The sequence below is a fragment of the Trachinotus anak genome, unplaced genomic scaffold (assembly GCF_046630095.1).
Source record: "Trachinotus anak isolate AG129_WGS33_773 ecotype Australia unplaced genomic scaffold, CSIRO_AGI_Tana_v1 ptg000014l, whole genome shotgun sequence".
In the NCBI taxonomy this organism is placed as follows: domain Eukaryota; kingdom Metazoa; phylum Chordata; class Actinopteri; order Carangiformes; family Carangidae; genus Trachinotus; species Trachinotus anak.
The window spans coordinates 15361515-15383248 of NW_027273865.1; the positions used below are offsets into that span (position 1 = coordinate 15361515).

General features: G+C 37.2%; 1 protein-coding gene across 4 annotated transcripts; it reads left to right on the top strand.

Moving 5' to 3' along the window:
- The first annotated feature begins 240 nt into the window (after positions 1-240).
- On the top strand, positions 241-17749 carry ttc12 (tetratricopeptide repeat domain 12). Of its 4 annotated transcripts, none has more exons than XM_071496917.1 (21): positions 241-350; positions 1147-1301; positions 1593-1614; positions 2805-2882; positions 3000-3121; positions 3510-3569; positions 4147-4218; positions 4606-4666; positions 4950-5138; positions 7445-7514; positions 8496-8584; positions 9389-9557; positions 10026-10121; positions 11028-11091; positions 11176-11310; positions 11535-11627; positions 11948-12016; positions 13984-14085; positions 15630-15729; positions 16021-16249; positions 17514-17749. In XM_071496917.1, exons 2-21 carry the CDS (start codon positions 1200-1202, stop codon positions 17581-17583), a joined length of 1992 nt encoding a protein of 663 aa, XP_071353018.1. In that variant the 5' UTR covers positions 241-350; positions 1147-1199; the 3' UTR covers positions 17584-17749. The 4 variants fall into 4 exon arrangements, with proteins under 4 accessions (XP_071353018.1, XP_071353016.1, XP_071353019.1 ...); XM_071496915.1 differs by having other exon boundaries at positions 337-477; XM_071496918.1 differs by having other exon boundaries at positions 337-477; positions 16055-16249.
- The last annotated feature ends 3985 nt before the right edge of the window (positions 17750-21734 follow it).

Genomic DNA, 21734 nt, shown 5'->3' on the forward strand with positions numbered 1-21734 from the left:
ATGTGCATGGACAGGAGGTCCCTGAAGCACCTGTATGTAGACACAGGAACAAACGTGTACGATTCAGTTACATAAATGAACTTAGTAAATGACAATGAGACCACCTTGTCTCAGACTTTTTCACCCCGCTGTATTTCTTCTGACAAGCTTTCGGGTTAAAATAGCACCGTGGTTCGTTAGTCTTCATTCCGCATGTGCAAACGCTGACTATTCTTTATTTATCCTTTATTCTTTCCTCCGCCGAGCACGGTCACACATAGACAAGTGTGTGCGTTTTCATCTGTAATTCAGAGACTTACGAACGGCCCTGAAGGCATCACGTCACTATGGTAACGCCAAAACTTACGAGGGTAAGTTAGCTAACATTAAACAGAGACACTTAGCTTCTTAAGTAATAAAAACAGCCTTGAAAGGTCCAAAGCGCGATGGAGAAACTTGAAGACTTCGAGAGTTTTTTGAAGAATGTTGACAAAATAAGTGAGTAATACGGCTGTGAACCTTATTAATCAGCTAGCGTTGGTTTAACAGGCAAATGAAGAGACGTCCGTGCTCGCATAGGCTACCACCTAAGTTAAGGCTAAATGATTAACGTTAAAAAGCCAATGGTCAATTGTAAAATGTAACATTTCTAAGCATACAATTGAGGAAGAGCTATTTAGTTGTATAGTATAATATTTCATTAAATTGTTGGAAATTTATAACGTTATTTGGTAGTTTGTATATTGCGACGTATAAGCTATATGCAAATATGGCAGGTTACAATATACACAAAGTATGTATGAAGAGCTGCAATGATCAGTCACTCAATCTAAAGAAAATTAAAAAGCAAATAAAAGCAAATCATTACTCAAGCAAAAATTCCAAATATTTTTCTGGTTCCAGCTTATTGAATGTTTTTCTAGTCATACATGATAATTAACTCAATATATTTGGGTTTTGGATTGTCCATCAGACAAGATATTTAAAGACATCGCCATGGAATGTAGTAAATTATGAAGGGCTTTTTTTTTTGCTGTTTTTTGACATTGCTTAGATTTGAGTTGATACACAGTTATAATGCACATTTTGCAACATGTGTTATTATTATAGATATTAAACTTGAGTTAAAGGCTGTAAACAGTAAAATAAATTCCCAATTCTTTTCAGGCGAGCTAGTGAAGGATCTTAAATCTTCTGATGTCAAAATCCAGGAAAAGGCAATGGAGGAAGCTGATTGCTACATTGCTACCATGGATGAGCCCTGCAGAACAAAAGTCAACAAGACTAGTATCAACACAAACCCGCCACTCCAGCCTTCCATTGTAAAGACATGCACACAAAGTCATTCGCACACAGTTGCACGCCTGCCCTTGCTCTCTGTCTGTATCAGTCTTTCTCACTCTGTCTGTACCTCTTTATGTTTGTTTGTCTGTCTCTCTCTCTCTTGCTGTCTCTGTCCCTCCAGTGCACATAAGCAACCAAAAACTTCTTGTTGTATTGTCTACTTTGTCCCTTCTTGTCCTGTAAGAAGGACAAGGAAATACAGTAAGTAGTGAGTAGGAAGTAACTTTTTTCTTAACATTCTTCTTATCATTTTGTTTCCTATTTTACAGAGTCCTCAGAATGAAAGTCCAGGTGAGCAACATGAAAATAAATCTTTCTGTGGATTTCCGCTGCAGTGAATTGATACATTGTTTAAGCAGACTTATGTCGTAAATGTGCATGGTAAGAAAAGGTTCTTAATAGCCGAACAAAAAACAAATAAAATGTATATATTAATATTTTTTAAATTATTATTTTGGGCTTTTTAATGCCTTTATTAGATAGGACAGTGAAGTGTCTTTGGCATTTAAGTGTCCTGACCATGTTCTGCCACTTGCCTGCTCAGGCCAGTTCAGATGCCCTCTCATTTGGTGCTATTTTTGTCAGTTTTGTTGGCAGAAGTTTGATAAGAGTGTGAAGTGAAGTCTTAACTCCCTTATCAAACTGTCAGCATGTCATGGTGAAGCATGCACTGCTATGGATTAGAGGATATGGATTATTGGACATGATTGACATGTTTTTGTTTGTTCGTTTTGGCCTCTTACAATACTTGGTGGATTGGAGACTTGTAGTATTTACTAAAGTTCATTGTCACAGAAATACTTGTGTCCTCAAACATTGAACAATGTGGCAGAAGCCACGCAAGAATGAGCCAGCTCTAGGTTAGTGTGCTGTATACACAGTGTTTACTGTAAACACTGAGAAATTGCTATGGTGATCTTAAAAGGGGGTATTTTAAGTTTAATTGAATACACATCCTATTCCATCCAGCAGCTTGAATAAAGGTATTCCATGCCAAAGAACTTCTCATCAAATCCACACTTCTTTTCAATTCTTACATACAGTAAAACTGCAAATGCATGAACCTTTCACCCCTTTGTGCATGAAACCACAGACACTGAAGTTAACACATTGTACATTTACTTCACAAAGTGAAGAAGAAAAAGTAATTCTGCTTGAGGCTGAGGAGAGAGTGAAACAGTTTTAAAATTACCTCCAACTGATTTTTATTACATTGGACTAGGAGCAATATCTATCTTTGGCAGAACATTTCAGTGTAAACAATTACAAACACAAAGTACCCTGTGGGGTTCTCTATAGTCACCAATAATAACTTTAAACCTAGTTTAAAACCAGCATTTGAAACCTTAATTTTCAAGATTGGTAATTGATGATTGGATTTAGTTTATTTAAAATGTGTGAAGAAACTCTGATGAGGGAGAACTTAAACTTAAAATTCATACACTATCTGAAATATTGCCCAATGATATTTTTTTGACCAGAGAGTTTCATGAAGATTATGGAGAGAGATGCTGAGGACAGGAGGAAAAAGCGGATTGTTAAAGAGAAAAAAGCAACTGGTAAGTGATTATTTTCCTTTAAGATGCTGTTGGAGGTGAATAGTTTGCTGTAATTTGTGCTCTCTTGGGCTAGCAACACGTCCTTTTCAATATTGCACTGTGTGTGTGTCACTGCAGCACTCAAAGACAAGGGGAATAAAGCATATGCGCAAGAAGACTATGAAACTGCTGTTAAGTATTACAGTGATGGCTTGGATGAACTACGGGACATGCAGCCATTGTACACCAACCGAGCACAAGTGAGTGTCCGCAATCTATGTTTTTCATCTTTTAAATTTCGTACAATTGAGTTGATCCCACTCTCTCAGATTTAAGGCAAAAGTGACAGACAGTTCTTTGTTCCTTAGAAGAAATCAAAGAAGAGCTACTTTTGTGAGTGTGCTTATCACTGTGACATAATGAAGAAACTTTTAGTTTCACAGAAGTCTCAAGGCAACCTGAGGATTAATTTAAGTATGATTATGCCCACATGCAAAGACCCAACATCATCAAAAGTATGCTCTGTGGTATATTCACAACCAAAAATGCTACACTAATGATCACATTTTTTACTTTGTGAAGGTTTATTTTTTTGTCTGTTTTTGATGCCCAGTTACCAGTTACTGTCCAATGTTTAAATTTATTTAGGCCTACATCAAGCTGGGGAAGTACAAGGAGGCCATCAGTGACTGTGAATGGGCCCTGAGGGTAAGACCTGGCTGGTAACTTGGGTCAGTCAGTCACTGCCTCATTTGACATAGTATCATCTGAGGCACTGTTCTTTGTGAACATGGGAGCTCATGTGTGTTGGGAAAATGGGTTGGCTGGGTTAACAGTGGGCTATGCTTTGTCCTGTACTGCACTCAAACAAACAGTAATATGTGCAGGATGCAGGCCATCGGCCGTGCAAAATATTCTCTGATGAGAAGAGTGTCAATATTGTGTTGAGAAGAGAACATGTAAGTGCATAGGTTTATGAGTTCCCACTAATTTTGTAATTTGTTTGGAGATGTTGTTTGTTGTTGTTATGTTACTCAAGCTAAATGCAGGTTTAGAGTGCAAAAGTCTTATGCTAGTTTTGAATGATAATTATGCTCTATAATGTAACAGTTCAATTTATTTTCTGTAATCATTTCCCTTGACACATAACACACTTTCTATAGTGTAGTGCCTTTGTGACATTCAGATTGATTTCTTACTACAGAAACATTAAATGACCATCATGCAGTTGTGCTCCAAAAGTTCTTTTACTAATAAACCTCCATAATCATTTTCTCTCTATCAGTGTAATGAGAGGTGCATAAAGGCTTATGTACACATGGGCAAAGCATACATGAAACTGAAGAACTATAATGAGGTAGGTATAATTATCTCCTATTATATCTAATCACATGCTTTTTTACACGATACTCACGTATATAGATAATTACGTTTGGTGACTTATATAACTATAGCAGAGACATGACTACGGTATGAAAGTTGTATGGCTGGAATAGAGAACAGAGTTAAAAAGAATTCTGTAGAAAGTGTAAGCATGTTGAATAAAAGAAAAGTTTCATCTGATAAAAATTTTCATTTAATAAAATAATTGCAAAATGCATCATAGTTTTCTATATACTACACTGTTGTGCTGAGATACCTTAGCCTTTTGGAGTGGTGAGAATAATATTGAGTTCCATGGGTCTAGAAGAGACCACTGAAGCATATCATACAACATTAACACATTTTCTTTTCTCTTTTTCAGTCCAGACACTGCTTTGAAAAGATAGTGGAAATTGAGCCTGGGAGGGAGACAATGGCAAAGGGTAAAGAAAAAATGAGGTGTTTCAGAGAAAATTTTGATGTATTTAAAATATTTTAATGTATTTAAACTATTTATTCTGTGATAATTATCCTTATTGTCACAATGTTTCTAAAGATACAGTTTCAGTATTATTCCACAAAACATTTATGCAGTAGATTGTTGCAAATGGTCCTGACAAACACGCATCAGATTACAATGCAATACAGTTACTGCTATGGAATAACTTTCCATCAGATCAGTCTGCTTTTTGTTCTTCTTTTATTTCTTTTGTTTTCTTCACGCAGAATACCTGACCCAGGTAGATTTGGAAGAGGAGAGAGAGAATCAGGAGATGAATGCGTGGCAAGAGTTTGACAAGGGAGAGGCGAAGGCCAGAACGGTACCCCAGCTACTGGAGAAGCTGTCAAGGCCTGGCCAGATGCCACTCTTCTACTGTGGAGGATTGGAGATTCTCTTACAAGCAGTAACTGGCTGTGAGGGTTCTTCAGGGAGAAGCTTTGCACAAATATCTTCCTCCTCTAATCTCTTTGTGCCCACGCTTTCCCCAATAACCTGCTTCACTGGTCCACCTATTCTGCAGTTTTATGGCTAAAATATTTTCAAGAGATCAGCGTTCAGACAGGGTGGTTAAGAAGATCTGAAAGAGAAAAAGAGATTTGATGCAGTTAGTACTCGCAGTGAACATCTTAGGCCATGGCATTGTTCTGTGATAACAGAAGCAAGGGGAGCCCTTACGCTGTACATCACTGGTTTCTGTTCATGCTCCATTTGCTTGTCATAGTGAGCAAATTTCCACTGTAGACCATGAAGCCACACTGTAGTAGCAAAACCTAGTGCTGCCTGTTGATCCACTGTGCAAAGGATAGGTGTATATATTCTGTTACGCTACGTAACACTAAAAATTAAACAGTTGCTTGTATGGCAGGTTGGTATGATTTGATTTGTGATTCTGATTATCTCAATTAGCAGAATTAGACATTCCCAATGGCGTGCTTTTGCTGCTGTGATTTGGTTGCTGAACTTCTGAGTGGGTAGCATTGACAGCCGTTCCATCAGCTAAGTAATGTTGTTATGAAAAATGAATATTTAAAAATAAAATGAATAATGTAGCTAGCTTTTAGTGTAGGAACAAGGTTGTGTAAGTAGTTGCATTTGGTCTCAGGAGCAAGTACAGAAGATGGTTATTATGGTATGACAGAGAACACTATTAGGCCTTCTGGAGACTTCTTGGGTGCAATTAAATGAAACATCTGTCATAGCTGGTGTCCATTCCATAACCTTAGTGGTATGGCTGCACTCAACCCTGTCAGATTTAGAGAAGGTAGATTGTGAATGGTGGTCCCTGTCTGTTGGCTCTGTAGAATTATGACAGCATAACCTGAAGTCCTCTAGATGGACAAGGAACCTGGAACAGGCCAGAGATTATCGATTCTTATATATATATTTCAAGGCAAGAATGAGCTGTTGTCAGGAAACCTGGAATTTCTAGCAAGAAAAAGAGATCTCATAAAACTTATTTGAGAAACAGAATTCATGCATACTATAGATGTTCATAAAAGCACTACAACAAATCCCATACCACACCATAATGGTGGAAATGGTTGCAGAAGACAAATTATATGTAATTGCATGAGCTTGGCTGAGCTGGCACAGTGCTTGTTGCTCAAAGTTTCGGATGAATCGAACCCAACAGACAAGGCAGGAACATGCCTTTAGAGCCCAAAAAGAATTGTGATCTTGTGCCGTCCAAATGGGACATTTGTTAGACATATTTCACTGCATGCACCCATCTGATAAAGATAGCATCAGATTGTAGAGTAACTGATATTTGTTTACAAAGTCCTCTACTGTATGAAAAGAGGCCATTGTAGACAGGCAGCAGTTGCTTTCCATCAGGTTATTCACCCCTCCTTTGTCAGCTGCTGACATTTTTGTGAACGTTTTTGACCCAACAAATGACTTTGAAACTCCACATGGCTAATAGAACTCTTTTTTAGCTGTTGCCATAAGGCTGAACCTTTTTGTAAAACAGCTTAACATTATAATTAACAAGGTCAAAGGCCCTCTCAGGAGTATTTATTTTGTTGTAGTTCAGCTAAGAAAGAGGTAGTTCTGACATGCTCTATCCCATTGCTGCCCTCATACAGGCCATGTACAACTACAGGTACTTTGACCACAGAGCTGGAAATGATGGGAGTGAATCTTGAAGCTTGTTGTTGAGCAAACCCTAAAGCTATAAAAAAAAATAAGATCATTGTGTAATGCTAACTCTATTTTTGTTTTGACTTGTATCACTATTTGTAAAACACCATGTTTTTGCACTGGTTTTCCTCTGCAGAATGGCATTCATTTCTTATCCTTTTAGTACTTTTCTTCATTTAGATGAAGAAAAGTATACTGTCAAATGATATAATGCCTGTCTCACAGAGCCATTCAACTGAAAAGGGCAAAAATTACATAACTCACAACTGAAAGGATCTCAGCATGGCTGACATTACAAGCTTTTTCCCCTAAAAGTACTCCCTCACTGCTCTGCTCTACTTTCTTTATACTCCAAGTCATTAGTAGTGGAAAATAGAGCATTCCTCACTGTACCTTAGACTCTCAACATATTTTATTTATTCCTTTCTCTCATGCCCTTGACTTTAAACCAGTGAACAAGGAAAGTTAAACTGAAAGAGAAAGGTGCTGTGTTTCTCTAAAACCTTGAGGCTACCTGGTGATGATGTACTGTATAGTCTGCTGTCCTCTTACACTATCTACTGTTCTCTTCTCACAGGTACAGGCCAGACCCTTTTCAGACTGAACAATGGCTTTAGTATCATCAGCAGCAATGACATGGTGAGGAGGTAAGGAGACCAGAGGGAGAGGTAGCTGTCAGCCCTCAGAGGACCTTTGACAGATGGACCCAGAGACAGGGGCATACAGAAACAATGATGGCCTAAACCAGAGAGATCTTTCTTCGCCCTCTCTCTCTGGTTGTTTGTGTGATAACCCAAAGAGGAAAAGATGATCACACTGGAGACTGCGATGAGTGCTGAAATGATCAAAGACTCTGTGTTTTGTCCCAGAAAGAGGGGGTGTTCTGTACAAGATGCAAATTATGACTCCCTCATGTCAGATCAGTAAGGTTATTATTAACTTGTCACATACTTTCCATGTTGTCCATTGTTAGCACTGTCATTATTCAAGTTACAGCACTCTGTCCTGGAAATGGAGGGTGCAAAGAAATTGTAGTCTGAGCTTCATTAAAAATAGCCAATCAGGATTATGCTGTGAGCTAGATAAACCAACTGAAATCTATGTGAGCCATGTAGCAGAGAAGATGCAATTGTTGCCTGTCCTGATCACAGTCTGAAGGGGCACTCTGAGTACATGTGCTCTTGCAACTGCTATAGAAGGTACTTTACAATATCCAGCTGTGGTATCAGTGCCAGTACACCTGAATGCTCACAAAACAGTTTTTTCATATGTACTCTAATTTCATTATATACCTGAACTAAAATAATTTTCCTGCTATTATTGCATAATATCCATCTCATCTGGCTCCATCTTTTGCTCAGAATTGTGTTGACTTGCTCACTACCTGGTATTATTAACAAACATTTTATGATGAAGTACATATTATCAGTGTTTTCTTATGTGATATATCCTGTTTTTGTAGTTTTAATTTTGTTTCCATACATTGCACTGTACTGAGATACATTTTAGCAGGCATACTTTTATGTAAATACCACTTTCATTAAGTCACAGTAATATTTCAGTTTGCTTTGTAGTATGTCAATTAGAGGAGATCTAAGCTAAGATCATTGAGTTTATGTTCTCCACAGTTGCCTGTTGCAGAAAACAAAGGATCCAGACAGCCAGGAGTTATGTGTATCTGTTCTGAAATTATGGAGGGTTATCTGTTGTGGAAATGGTAAGTAGATCATTGAATCACATTTCATTTTCTTTTTTTTGTCTGTGTAAGACTTGGCTCTCATTGATTTAGCATAAAATAATTAAATAATTGAAATACTTACACTAGAATGGCACGCAGTAGAGTGCATACCTCTGCTAAGGCCAAACAATCCTACACATCAGCACCAAATTATACAAACTCATAGATCTCAACACAATAAATATGTCATATTTGGTGCATCAAGATCCATACATCTTTTCCTGAGAAATTGATGAAAGTGTCTAAATTAGTGATAAAAGTGATAAAAATTCTAATGTTCTTAACTGGATCAGCATCAAAATGTAATGGGTTCATCCCTGGCCTCAACTTTGGTGTAAATCGGTTCAGTACTTTTTGTGTGATCCTGCTGACAAACAAAACAAACCAACCAACCAAACAAACAAACAAAAATGTATGAAAACATAATCTCCTTGGTGGATGTAGTAATCCCCCATTATGGTACTGTGTCATTACTGCACAGATTGTCAGTGTGATACATAAGCCTTCTCTTTTGTCCTGCCTTTATTTGTCTTTGAATCACATGAGCTATTTTGGCCTTGGCCCATTGGCAGATTTTGCCAACTGTGATAATTTGTTTACACAGCTATACACAATGTGTGTATGTTAATACATATGAACAATAAAGCATATCTTCAGTATAGCAACTTAATGGTCATGTTATTGTGTTTATAGCATAGATTGTTTCTTCCATGGAAACATAACAGGGTACTGTATCCAGTGAGCTCTTTCGTTGTATATACCCTGTTTTTCTTTTGCTTTCAGATGAAAACCAGAAGATGCTGATGAAATGCCCAGTCACCAGACAGGCCACTATTCACTTTGTAACATCAGAGCATGTTGCAGTTCAGAAAGAATGCCTGGCATTACTACTTATGTACTCACAAACACCGCACAGCAGGCGTTCGGCCATTGACAGTTTGAATGTGCACATGTAAGACATTTCTTTATGTTGTCATCCACTGCAACTTAAGAGAGCAGTAACATAGTTGGAGTGAAAATGCCTTTTTCATTTACTTTCTCCCATCCATAATAATAAAATCAGCCCTGGCCATATATTTTTTATCAATTGCTTTGCTACAGAGTTTTTAAAATGACATGAGTGACCCATTATTATCTTTATATTTGATAATATCTGAGCTGCAGCTGATTTAATTTTTAGAAAATTTTTAAGAATGAGTAACATTGTTGCACAATTTTGGCATTATTATCACACTTATTGGTCCAAAGATCGACACCACCATTATCTGGGTACAAAATGTCAATTGATATCTTGACAATATTCATTAAGAAGATGTGATTTTGCAAAATGGCTTTTTTGCTTTTATTTCTATTTATCTCTTTATCTTCCATTTTCCTCTCGCTGTCTTTACCTCTCTCTATTCTTAATCTGGATCTAAAGGTTAGTGAGGAACCTCATGGTGTGCATCTCACAGCCAAAGCAGCAGCAGGAGAACACAGCGGTCAACATTCTGGAGAACTTTGCTGCAGAAAACAAGTAATACTGAGACACAGCCACACAAAAAACATTATTCTTCTCACACCATAAAGAATGATTGGTTTCATTTCTGGATGAGGAAATACATATTTTCAGATACTCAGCTGCAGAATTCAAAATATGATCCACAAGATGGTCTATTACCCACTTGTACGGTAAATCATATCCATATATATTAAAAGCACTTTAGAATCCACCCACATAGGGAGAGGTCCCCCGAGATATGGGAAACGTGGCATCTTTAATAAATCAGCATGTGCTTTCCAAGTGTTAATGTCACTTGAAGGCAAAAGGCCGTTCTAAACCTGCTTCCCTTCCTGGCACCTAGACATGAAAGGACAACCCAGGCTCTCGAACACAGCAGGAAATAAGTCAAGGTGTCAAGCATTGAAATGGGGAGATCAATTTTCCCTGTCTATAGCTCAAAGAGAGTTACTCAACATAAATTTGTTATCCTACAGAGGTTTTCTCTTTATTGTTGAAGCCCAACTGGATCAATGTTGGGTTTTCATGGGTATTTTTTTCGGGGTGAAAATTAAGACACAGCAGTTCCAAATTCCAAATCTTTCAAATCTCTTCCTAGTAAAACATCTAAAGAATGTATATACAGGCACAGTTTTGTAATTTTCTTTGAAGGTTTTACCTGCTCAGTTGACAGAGTTCTTGATTAGCTTATTTGTGACATGGTGAGCTGTGAAGAAGTTAAACTGAAGATTCAGCTTGACTTAACTCACTACCTTGCCCAAGCATTTATGCTCATTGGAACAGTGTGCAGAATGTTTTCTTTGTGCTACTGGTGGAATCTTCAAAGCCTTCAACCATTGTGAATATTTATACATACATACCTTTATACACTGTATATTTGTCAGATGTGTACAATAGAAATTTTTTCATATTTTCTTACAGATTTTGTATTCTGTTAAGGAATGTGTTGACAGACTCTGTCATTGTGCCATTTACAACAATACTGGTAAGTTATGTAGATATTTGCATACTGTGTATATTTGTGGGTGTGTGTGTCTGGGTAAATTCACATCTGCGTCTCATTTCTCAGAGAAATATCAGCAAGTCCAATCATCATATCCTTCCATCACTGATACTGGCCATTGGATGTCTGGCTCGAGATGACGTCATTCGTCACAAACTTGCGAATGATCCAGACTGTTGGAAGGCCTTTCTGGTTGTCTTTGTAAGAAATACTGCAGACTCTGTTCAGAACGGTGCAGATCGGTTATTCATTGAGTTAGTCGTTGGTTTTCAGATGCCACAACGTATAAAACACCTCAGTATCGTGTTGATGTCACAATTAGACATAATTGATGTATGTCCTGGATAGAATTAAAATATTTTGTTGTTGTTTAAACTCACTTTATGCATTTTATTCACCTCAAAATTTGTTGGCTTTCATTACAGAGGCAGTGCAGTGCACATGAATACAAAGAGCCCCTTTACCCCATGCTTGGCTTGATAATCAACCTTTCAACCATGACTTCTCCGGTCATTGAGGTAAGTGGGGTGACACTTGCCTGGGTATATTATGAGTGCTCTTACAAAAAAAATTTAAGATTATTACTAGTTGACAGATGATAATAATGAATCTTAGACAGGGTCAAGTTGAACTGCCATTCTGTTTGGTTAAACACTCCTCACTAGTGAATATTATTGAAAATAGATTATAACATATTGTAAAAACATAATAAAAGCAAATGGACAAGGGGAGCAGATGGAGCATTTGTGTGAACCACAATGTGTGATGTCACTTATTGAGAGGTGACATGTATATGAACATTGGCTTAGCCACTTTTTTTACCTTGCCTTTTTTGTAGGAGCATGCTGTTTCACTCTGTGACTGCTGTCTGGGCCTGTTGAGGGGTAGTGACGGAGGAGTTGTAACTGTGAGTGAGCCTAACTTCAGCACTACACTGTAGAACTCTGGAGTGTTGACAAAAGATACATAAAATAGGGCTTGGAAACCTTATTACCACCATGCCACATATTTAGTTTAGTTTAGTTTAGTCTAGTTTAGCTTTACTTTACCCATTAAGTTTTAATGTTTGGCTATATCACTGTGCTGCACCAAGGAATGTTTGAAAAATATAATAAAGATTTTTACAGTTGTTTAAGATGCTTGCTGAAAACTTTTTTCTTGTTTGTTTTCCAAACTTGTGTATATCCTATATAGCAAAAGCCATTCATTCAGGTAACTAGACAAAAATAAAAGACATTTGTCTTAAGTAATGGGTCTTTTTCTAGGGATTGTGAGCTCAATGGCAATGTGCTCCAAAAGACGGTAACAGCAATCCACGATGTTCAGAGGATCTTTTATAAGTGCCATTACAGTTGATTAAAACCCCAGCTCCAGGTGCTGTTGTCTGTGCTAATGGCTGTTATAGCAGTTTTACACTGCCTATGCAAGGCCCCCAGAGTCCTACACATCCACCCATCTGTCTCTTTTCCCTGTTTTAGTGCTCAGTCATTGCCTGGCTGGCACTTTTTCTTCTTTTGTCATCTGATGTAAACTTCATTTTTGTTTTTCATCTCGTCTTGTCTTGTTTTTTCTCTTAATGTGTCATAGTAGTTACAACAAAGCCCTAAAGCCACAATCAACTCCAGTGCAGTTTTTTCAGGCCATGCCAGTTACTTCCACTGTGGTCAACTTTCACCAACCATGAGATAAAATGTCAATCTAGTAAAAGATTTATAGCTAAATAAGATTTAAAGTTAAAGATTCAAAGTCGCAATAATCAGTATTAGGCATGAGGGACAAAGGAACTCCACAAAAAGCAAACAGACTCACAGCCCTGGTGACCCTCACAGTATTATTGTCTTTAAATTGTTATGACTAAGATTTTAGCCAACCATTTCACTTTAAAATACAGTGTAGCTGAGGGAGCAATGTATTTCTGGCTACCTGACAAATGAAGGTCTTAATTATTTATTTAGTATCTGGGCTTTTAGCTGCTAGATGTTCAGTTTTCTGTACCAGCTAGTCACTAACTTTGTGTGTCTGCCATTTGAAGCTGAGTAGCAGCATGTAAAGAGTTCATTTCAGCCTATTTTGTGAAAATGGCTGCCTGATGCTGCTAGGAACATGAACGAGCAGTGTTACTCAACTGAAAGCTGTTTTGATTTAAGTGGGAGTTTATCTGTCTCCTAGATGAATGTTTTTTGATACATTATTCACTCAAATTAGTAATTTGTGCCTTCACTTACAACAAATACTCTCAAATTACTTATTTGCACACAAAGTATACTCATTTCACTCCCTCAAGTTGGTAATTCATACACTCAACTTACTTTGTGTCCTCAGATGACTAAATCATGCCCTCAAATTATAATGATATATAATATATAATGATATAATGATAATATGATAATGCGTGATTCAAGACAGAGCCAGCACCAATGCATGACCTTTCTCTAAATCTCATGCTTGTATTGGTATGCTTCTATTGTTATGCTTGTTCTTCTCATCTTTTTTTATCATCCTGTCCTTGAGAGGGTCACTATAATTTTATATTCACTCAAACATGGTTTCACACAATTCTCTCACTATCTTTACAATGCACTTTCTGTATTTGCTGCAGTCACACTCCATAACACAGACTGTTGAAACAAGCTCTCTATTTTCCTATTCTTTACCTTTTTCCTACCACATTCTCCAATTCTCTTTGTCTACAGTAGGAGCTGTTTTTCTTTGTATTTTATTCTGATAGCTTTCTTTATGCCCTCCCTGTTGACTCTTGATCTTGTGCCATTCTGTGTATTTCTCGGCTGTTTTCCCATTTATATTTCTTCTTCTACTTTACTCTATTTTCTTTTATCTCCCTTTCTAATAGCATCATTCCTCTTTGTCCTCCAGAGAGTCACAGGTGTGCTGAGCACTATCCTCCCTCAGTCCTCTGAGGCTGTTCAGCATGTTATCCAGGGGGATGTGGTTCGAACCATGTGCCGGATGCTGAAGGTACATATAACACAGTTTCTGTGAATACATCAATTTACTTGTATCTTACTTGTGGAATAATGCTATATTTCCCAATCATCTTTAAATGGATTCATTATTCTGATTCTGATTTCTCACACTTCAAGTAAACAAGAAACCTGATTTCTGTAATTGTGGATAGAGATTAGAGGCACCTGATTTCCCCAGCTAGATTTCTCCTGGAGAACGTTGATTTCTTGCACATGCATATGATTAAACTGAGTTCGGCTTGGCTTTTTACTTGTGCATATATGCATGACAACGACTTTGGAGAGGGAAGGTAACAGTTAAGAAGGCAGGTGAAAGGAGAGTAACTGACACAAAGCAGCCTCTACAAGTCTAAATAAGTTGTTTTCCACAGCTGAACATTTGGCTTGACTTTGTTAAAGACACATTTGCACTGTAAGGAATAGCTGTGGTCTGTCTGCCTGTCCTCTCTGTGCCGTCAGTCTGCTGTGACACACACGCAAAATGTCAGGACCTCAGGACTGATATAGCATCTTGTATCACTAATATAGTTATAACTAGGATGGCACTCAGTAGAGCACATACCTCCACCAAAGCCAAACAATCTTACAAGTCTTTTTTGCTCAAGTGTAGCTTTATTAATTTATTGTCTTTAATCTGTACACAAGACAGCTGTATGTTTGTGTGAAATGATGTCAGCATTATACAATTCATACAGCTCTACAGCAGTATGAAATGTTTCATTGTTGTTATTGTGTGATTTTATTAGTTGCACGGTGAATGAAATAGTGATGTAAGCGTTCCTAAATATTGAGTGTGTTACATGCATTGTTACTTACTATTAATAATAAGTACAACTCTGTGTGTAATGTGGTTTCAGCATTTCCTTCCACCAAATCTGGATTAATATCTGGATCTACTCCGAATTGTACAAATGTATAGATGTCAGCTTCATTTTCCTCCCTTCTTGGCGCAGATAACAGGAAAAGCATGGTGCAAAAATTAGGTTGGGGGTAGATTTTTGACCTGTTGTGTGAATATAGGCTACTGGATGTAAACACACAATAACTGTGGTGCATTAACGTGTGGGTGTGAAACTCCAGATATCTGAAACTTACATCCCCAGCATTGCATTCACACACAGCAGTGTTAGCTGATCAGCAGTGTATTCACAAGCTATGTTGTAACAAAAAAAACCAAAAAAATAAAACAAAAATAAAACAACAAAAAAACAACACAACCCCCCCCACCCCCCCCCGCCCCATTTTTTCTGACTACATGGCTAATGCCTACATATAGCCTAAAACATTCATTATTATCATGATCTATATACGACAAAAGTGTGCAGATAAAAAAAAAATACTACTTTTATTTGTCTACTCATGTTTCTGAATGTGATCATATTTTAAATAACTGCACATTTATACAATACTTCTGATATGTACCAATTCCACCACAGATCAGTTGTTCTTCATACTTTTTGTGACCTCTGAGAGTTAAGATAGAGTTTACAAACATACTTTCTACTTTTGTGTCACATTTTGTGTCTGTGTACCCAGAACACAGGGCAGACTGCCACCAAGTATGCCATTAAGACGCTGACAGTGTGCACTGCTGCCAGTCACTTGGCACGGGAGGAGCTGGTGAAGTTTGATAAAAGTAAGAAATGACTGACATGTTAGCAGTACTTTAACAAGCTCTTTCATTAGTCCATGAATAATATTTGAGGGTTGACCTAATATGCAAATCAAGTGTGTGTGTGTGTGTGAGTGTGTGTGTGTGTGTGTGTGTGTGTGTGTGTGTGTCTGTGTGTCTGTGTGTGTGAGTGTCTACATTCATATGTACATGTCTGAGTGTTGTGTACATCGATTCATGTCATTGCATGTGTGTTTAATGTATCTAACATTACTATTCGCTTCCTATTTGCTGTTCATTTATTGTTCAACACAGAGCTGTCTATTTTACGTCATTTGCTGGGTTCCAGCTGTGATGAGACGGTGTCAGGAAATGCAGCCCTTTGCTTGGCCCACTGCCTTGAGTTGGAGGGAACTGCCAGCAACCTGCTGGGCACTGATATTGTGCTGCTGCTGCTGCGCCATGCTGCAGGGGATGCAAAGAAGACAGCTGTGCAGCGAAATGCAGCAATAGCTTTGGGGAAGCTGTGTCGATCTGAGCCCAGGTGCCCTCTTGTTCTATAAACCACATGCTGTTGATTACATTCTAGAAACTAGCCTCAAGGAGCAATGATAGACCTGATGAAATGCCACAGTGACAAGAGCTAATGTGATGTTATGGCTCTGGTTAAAGAAGCTAATTTTTTTTTTTTTAGTCCGGGCTGGCCTAATATATAGAAATATATTTCATTATTTTATTTTATTCATTATTTTGTTATTTGCATCTCAAAGTCAGTATATATAGAAGACTAAACCATGTAAAGTATCAGAAGAGAGAAAGAAAAAGGGAGAGAGAGTGAAAAGAGAAAATATTGACTTCATAAAATTGGTCTCAGGTTTTGATTTGTCTTATAAAATTAGTTCATTTAGTCTATCAACATATATTTTGGGGCTACAACCAATGATTTTTTTGAATACCCATTAATCTGCCAACTAATTTCTTGATACCCATCTTATTGTTTTTTAATATTTTCATGAAACAGTGAAAAAAACACCAGGTATAAAGAGTCCAGGCTGATGTCTTCAAAGTCCTTCTTTTCAAACAGAGACAAGCAGCAGATCCTCTTATTTGAGAAGCTGTTTAGCATTTTTGTTTAAAAATAATTAAAATGAACAGTGATTAAAATATTTGCTGATTAATATTCTGTTGATCAACTAATTGTATAGCTGACTGTTTCAACTTAGTTTCGTGAGAATAAATGATATATAATTGAAAACACCAAGAATCTCGGAGGCCTGTAAAAGGCCCTTTGTGTGAGTTCCATTAAACATTTTATGCAAAATACTATGTAGGTATTACACAAAAGCTACAGGTGTACATGACCTACAAGTTTACTTCCCTACCTAAGTTCTGCATTTTCTTTGCTGCATTTGTTTGGAAAGGGTTTTTTTGTACTGCAGGGTAAAATGTATGTGTGAACACACTTTTACTTTCACACTCCAAGTTGAGTTAAATAAAGTCTGATCACATGCTAAGTGAACAATAATTTGCTGCTGTGAGCTAACTTCCACATACTGTACTGTGTTATCTCTCTGAGCATAATTGATGTGTTTTAGAATCCTAATAAATGGAAGACAGCAGCAGCAAAGTCTTTTTGTTCCTAGAGGGACTTTTACTGTACCTCCAGGCTATAGAGCTCTGCTGTGACTGTGTTGAAGATCTACTGATCTTTGGTTCCAAAGGTCACAAATTCCGAAAAGTGTGGTTTCAGCTGAATACTAACCCAATGAACACCCTGTCACTGTGTTTGTCTTTGTCTTCATTTCCAGACATTTGAACAAACTTCGAGAATTACACGGCATTGAGATCCTGCACTCCTGTATGAAGCTCATCACATGAACTCATGAAAACGTGTTCACGCCTGTCAACAGTGTTGTTTTCTTCTATGTTCTATTTTAGGCTTAGACACCTACACCTACCTAACTATTTGGGAAGCCATCATTAACAAAAAAACAAAAAACAAACAAAAAAAAAAAACTCCCTTGTAATAAATTTTCTTTAAAAACTCTGATTATTCTTATTCTTTTTTTTAAATACAGTAATAGCATTTTTTTCTTTTATTTTGTCTCAAGAATTATCAAAGATTTATTTCATTTGAATAAAATTCAGCTCCCATTTGCTTAATCTACATAAACAAGATCATACACATTCACAATGTTTTTGGCTGTCCTTGTTTTTCATGCCCATGTGAATTTATGTGGTTAATTACCATGAATACACTCACATTGAAGTAGATGCAAGTGCAGTCAGTTTCACCATCTTTATGCGTCTGTTCTTAGATTAAAACTAAATTTGTTTTTTAAAATCTGTCCTGTATTCCCAGAAAAATAAGTAGTATAAATAAGAACACACTGCTTAAACAAACAAACAAGCAAACCACCCACTCTGAAGAGTTCACCTGTACAGTGGTACAAACCGTAAGTGTTGGACTGATACTGATCCTGAAGGATTTACATATTGATGCTATTTGAAGTGAGACATGGGTTGGAGAAATGTGTCCCTGTGGTTAAGGATTTTCATAGAGTCAGAAACCTGGCACGCAATCATTAATCTTGAAGGTCTTTCCCTTTTTTACCGTGTTAAATGCAAATTATGCAGCATACTGCTTGCGTAACCACTAGTATTACTGGCAGCAGCAACATACAGGTATACTCCTAAGTTCTAATAAATAATTTGTCCTAAATGGTCATTTTATTTTGTGCCACCCTTTGTTTTTAGCTTTGGCTTAGATGTTGATTGGTTTGTTTTTTGATTTTTTTGGAAGGGTTCAGTTGAACCCTGCATATAAAAACTACATTTTCATCTGTGCTGGGATTCTCAGGAATGGCAATACTCAAACAACAAATCATCAAAAAGGGCAATGTTGACATTTAAAGCTTCTTTTGTCTTGTCAAAAAATTAAACAAACAAAAAAAAAAACTTATCCAAGTAGTAAATTAGAGTTTGTGTTACTAATTCACACTATATCCAACACTGAGGTCATGTGATGTCTTTTTATTTTATCAGAAATTTATTTTCTCAAGTCAAAAACATTTAAAACACAAATTTCAGTATTTGTTTACCCACTGTTTTTCCACCAGGATTCAGTAATTCCACACCATAATGTAATACTATGCAATCCTTTAGTGGATGGAAAATAGAGTTGTTTTGAAAGTTATTTTAGTTTATTTATTGAGGAAATCTTGGTTGCTGCCCTTCTTACATTGTGAACTAAAGATAGTAAATAACCATTAGAAACCACATATTAAAGTGATTACAGCAGTGATTTCACATCTGTTGATGTGTTATAAATAGATTTTACCTAAACTGAAAACAAATCAACTAAATGAAGAACTTGAATGAAGGATTTGTAAGTAAGGTGTGGTTGTTAGCATTAATCAGTGCTAGTTTTAATATTGTTCATTACATTGATTAGTAATATAAAGTATTTAAAGGTGGATATTTTTTTTTTACAATTCTTGACATCTTCAGTATCTGTTCACTGTGTAGTACCTGCAGTGACTCTAAAAGGAACTGTTTGTGAGAAATCTCATCCGAGTATAAATGAACTGCAGAGGACAAAAGCTCCCTGTAAGGGATGACACCATCTGTGTATGTGCGCAAACAACTGATGCCCTCTGCTCAGCTGGATTATACAATAATAGGAACACAGAGTAAATGCAAACAGGATTGAGAAGAAATGAGGAGGCTTTACTGTTTCATGCTAGGACTTTTCCTTCTTAAAGGTATGTGCTCATTTTTTGTGTTTATTTTTTCGTCACAGTAGAGAAGTTACTTTATTATTATTATTTGTTTTTAACTGAATAGATTGATGCATTCACTTTTCAATTTGAATAGTTCACAGTTCTCAATTATGAGAGGCACAGCCCTGATAAATATTTTGTGTGATGGTGAAGTGTAACAACAAACAGTGACACAAGTACTGAGGACATTTTTCCAGATTCACTTCTATCTTCTTTCACATAAAAATACAAATCATCAACATTTTAACTGCAATTTAAACATTAAATTAACAAATAGCAGCTGAATAGCTTTAGCTTTGTCATATGTACTTTTAAGTAAGACATGCAAAAAAATATATAAAAATTCAATATTTTCTACAACATCAGCAAAAACAAACAAATAAATCAACACTGAGTAAGTGTACAAGTCTGTTACAGCAGTGCTTTGTCTTATCAGCATATACTGTAAATAATGATCATCATTATTATTATTTTTACCATATACAGCAGTGTTAAAAATTTGATGATTTATTCTGTGCATCTTATACAACACAGGTGTTGTCACTGCTGTCCTCCTAGTTCATCGTCTAAATTCATAACTGACTGGATGAAACCTGAGATAAGCTACACAAATGAATTTAATTAGAAATCTCCCTAATATTAATGCTGCAAATAATGGTGAAAGCATCTAACTCTGTATCTCAGGCATCAGTCACACACTGAAGCGTGTCAGCATCATTACCTTTTTTCTTGTTTTGTATCACAACAGAGTTCAAATTATTAAGGATACCCTGTGGAGTTTTGGATGTAAACCCTCAGTATTACTTGCAAATATTACATTTTTAAATTAGTGTCTCCTTTTTTATTTCCTTCACTGACAGAGCGCATGTGAAAGGTCTTGAAATTTCTGGACCTCTTATTACGTCACACATTGTGGAGATCAAGAGAATTGCCAGGCTTTCTTAATTGTGTTTTTTCAGGTTCTGCAGGTATCTGCATCTAGAATCTAAAAAAAAATTAAAAAAAATGCCTGATTAGTAATCATCCATATTTGTCACTGAACACTCTCTCCAAGTGTCCATAATCACTGTGGGAGATAAGCACAGATTGGGGGCAAGAGTGCTCCCTTCAATCATGAAAACAGTGTTAGAAGGACACAGCTAATCAGACTCTGATTGTAATTTTAGGAGTAATTTGACTTGCACATTTAATGAACTCTTCAACTGTAAAATGTGACAATATAGCATTGATCTATAATACTAATTAGTCTCAATTTAGTATTTTTCTAAATGACAGTTTTTAGGAAGGGCAGCCTTTGAAGAACAAATTTGAGTGACATGTTTTGTTTTTTCTTTGTAGTCAGGGCAGAAAAAGATTTCAAAGGTCACCACACGGAACAAACAAAAGGCACAACTGTCATAAAAGATCTGCTTTTGAAAAAGGAAAACACAATTGGTCATGGCACAGAAGCAACAACTATGGAGAATACACATAGACAGACTGCAGAGGCAGTGACTGCCAAGTTTCCAGGGGTGGTCTTGTTTGACACCAGATCAACACCACCTTATGAGAGAACACAAATCACGAAAGCATCGGCCATAATTGCCTCACCAAGTGGAGAGCGTTTTGTTTCCGGAAATGGGAAAACCCCCCTCACACTCACAAGAGACAATCCATCAGCTATGAGAGTTCACACTGAATCAGAACCACTGATCTCTAATTATAAGAAGACTGTTTTCTCCTCTGCACAAGCTGCCTTTGAATCAATGTTGGATGGCACCTCTGAGCCAGAGGTCCATTTGTCCGCAAATTTAGTGAAACCCTTTCTTTGGCTTCACACTCTGCTTGACAACAGGAATCAGAGAAACACTGACTCTATTGCTCCCACATCTGCTGACGTGGGGCCGGGAGTTCCAGTCCTATCTGCATCCCATCCTCGTGTAATTGATAACCTGGCTGCGCTGCGTAATGACAGTGATGACAAACGATCTCAAGGCAAGAATGAAAAGGGGATTTCAAACTTCGGGAGAAATGAGTATCCGTTGGGTACGATGCAATCCATCTTCCAAAATGATACAGCAGATGATTCAGTGAGAGGAAACTCAGTGACAAACTTGTGTTTGACCTGCCTGAAAGATCGAAGAGTGTCCACTGAGAAATCTGTGGCTCTGCCTGCACTGTCACCTGATGCCTCCTCAGACTCTCTGCGTACAGAGGGGCTCACAGATCCAAATCAATTTACAGCCTCCTTACCTAGCTTACATCAAC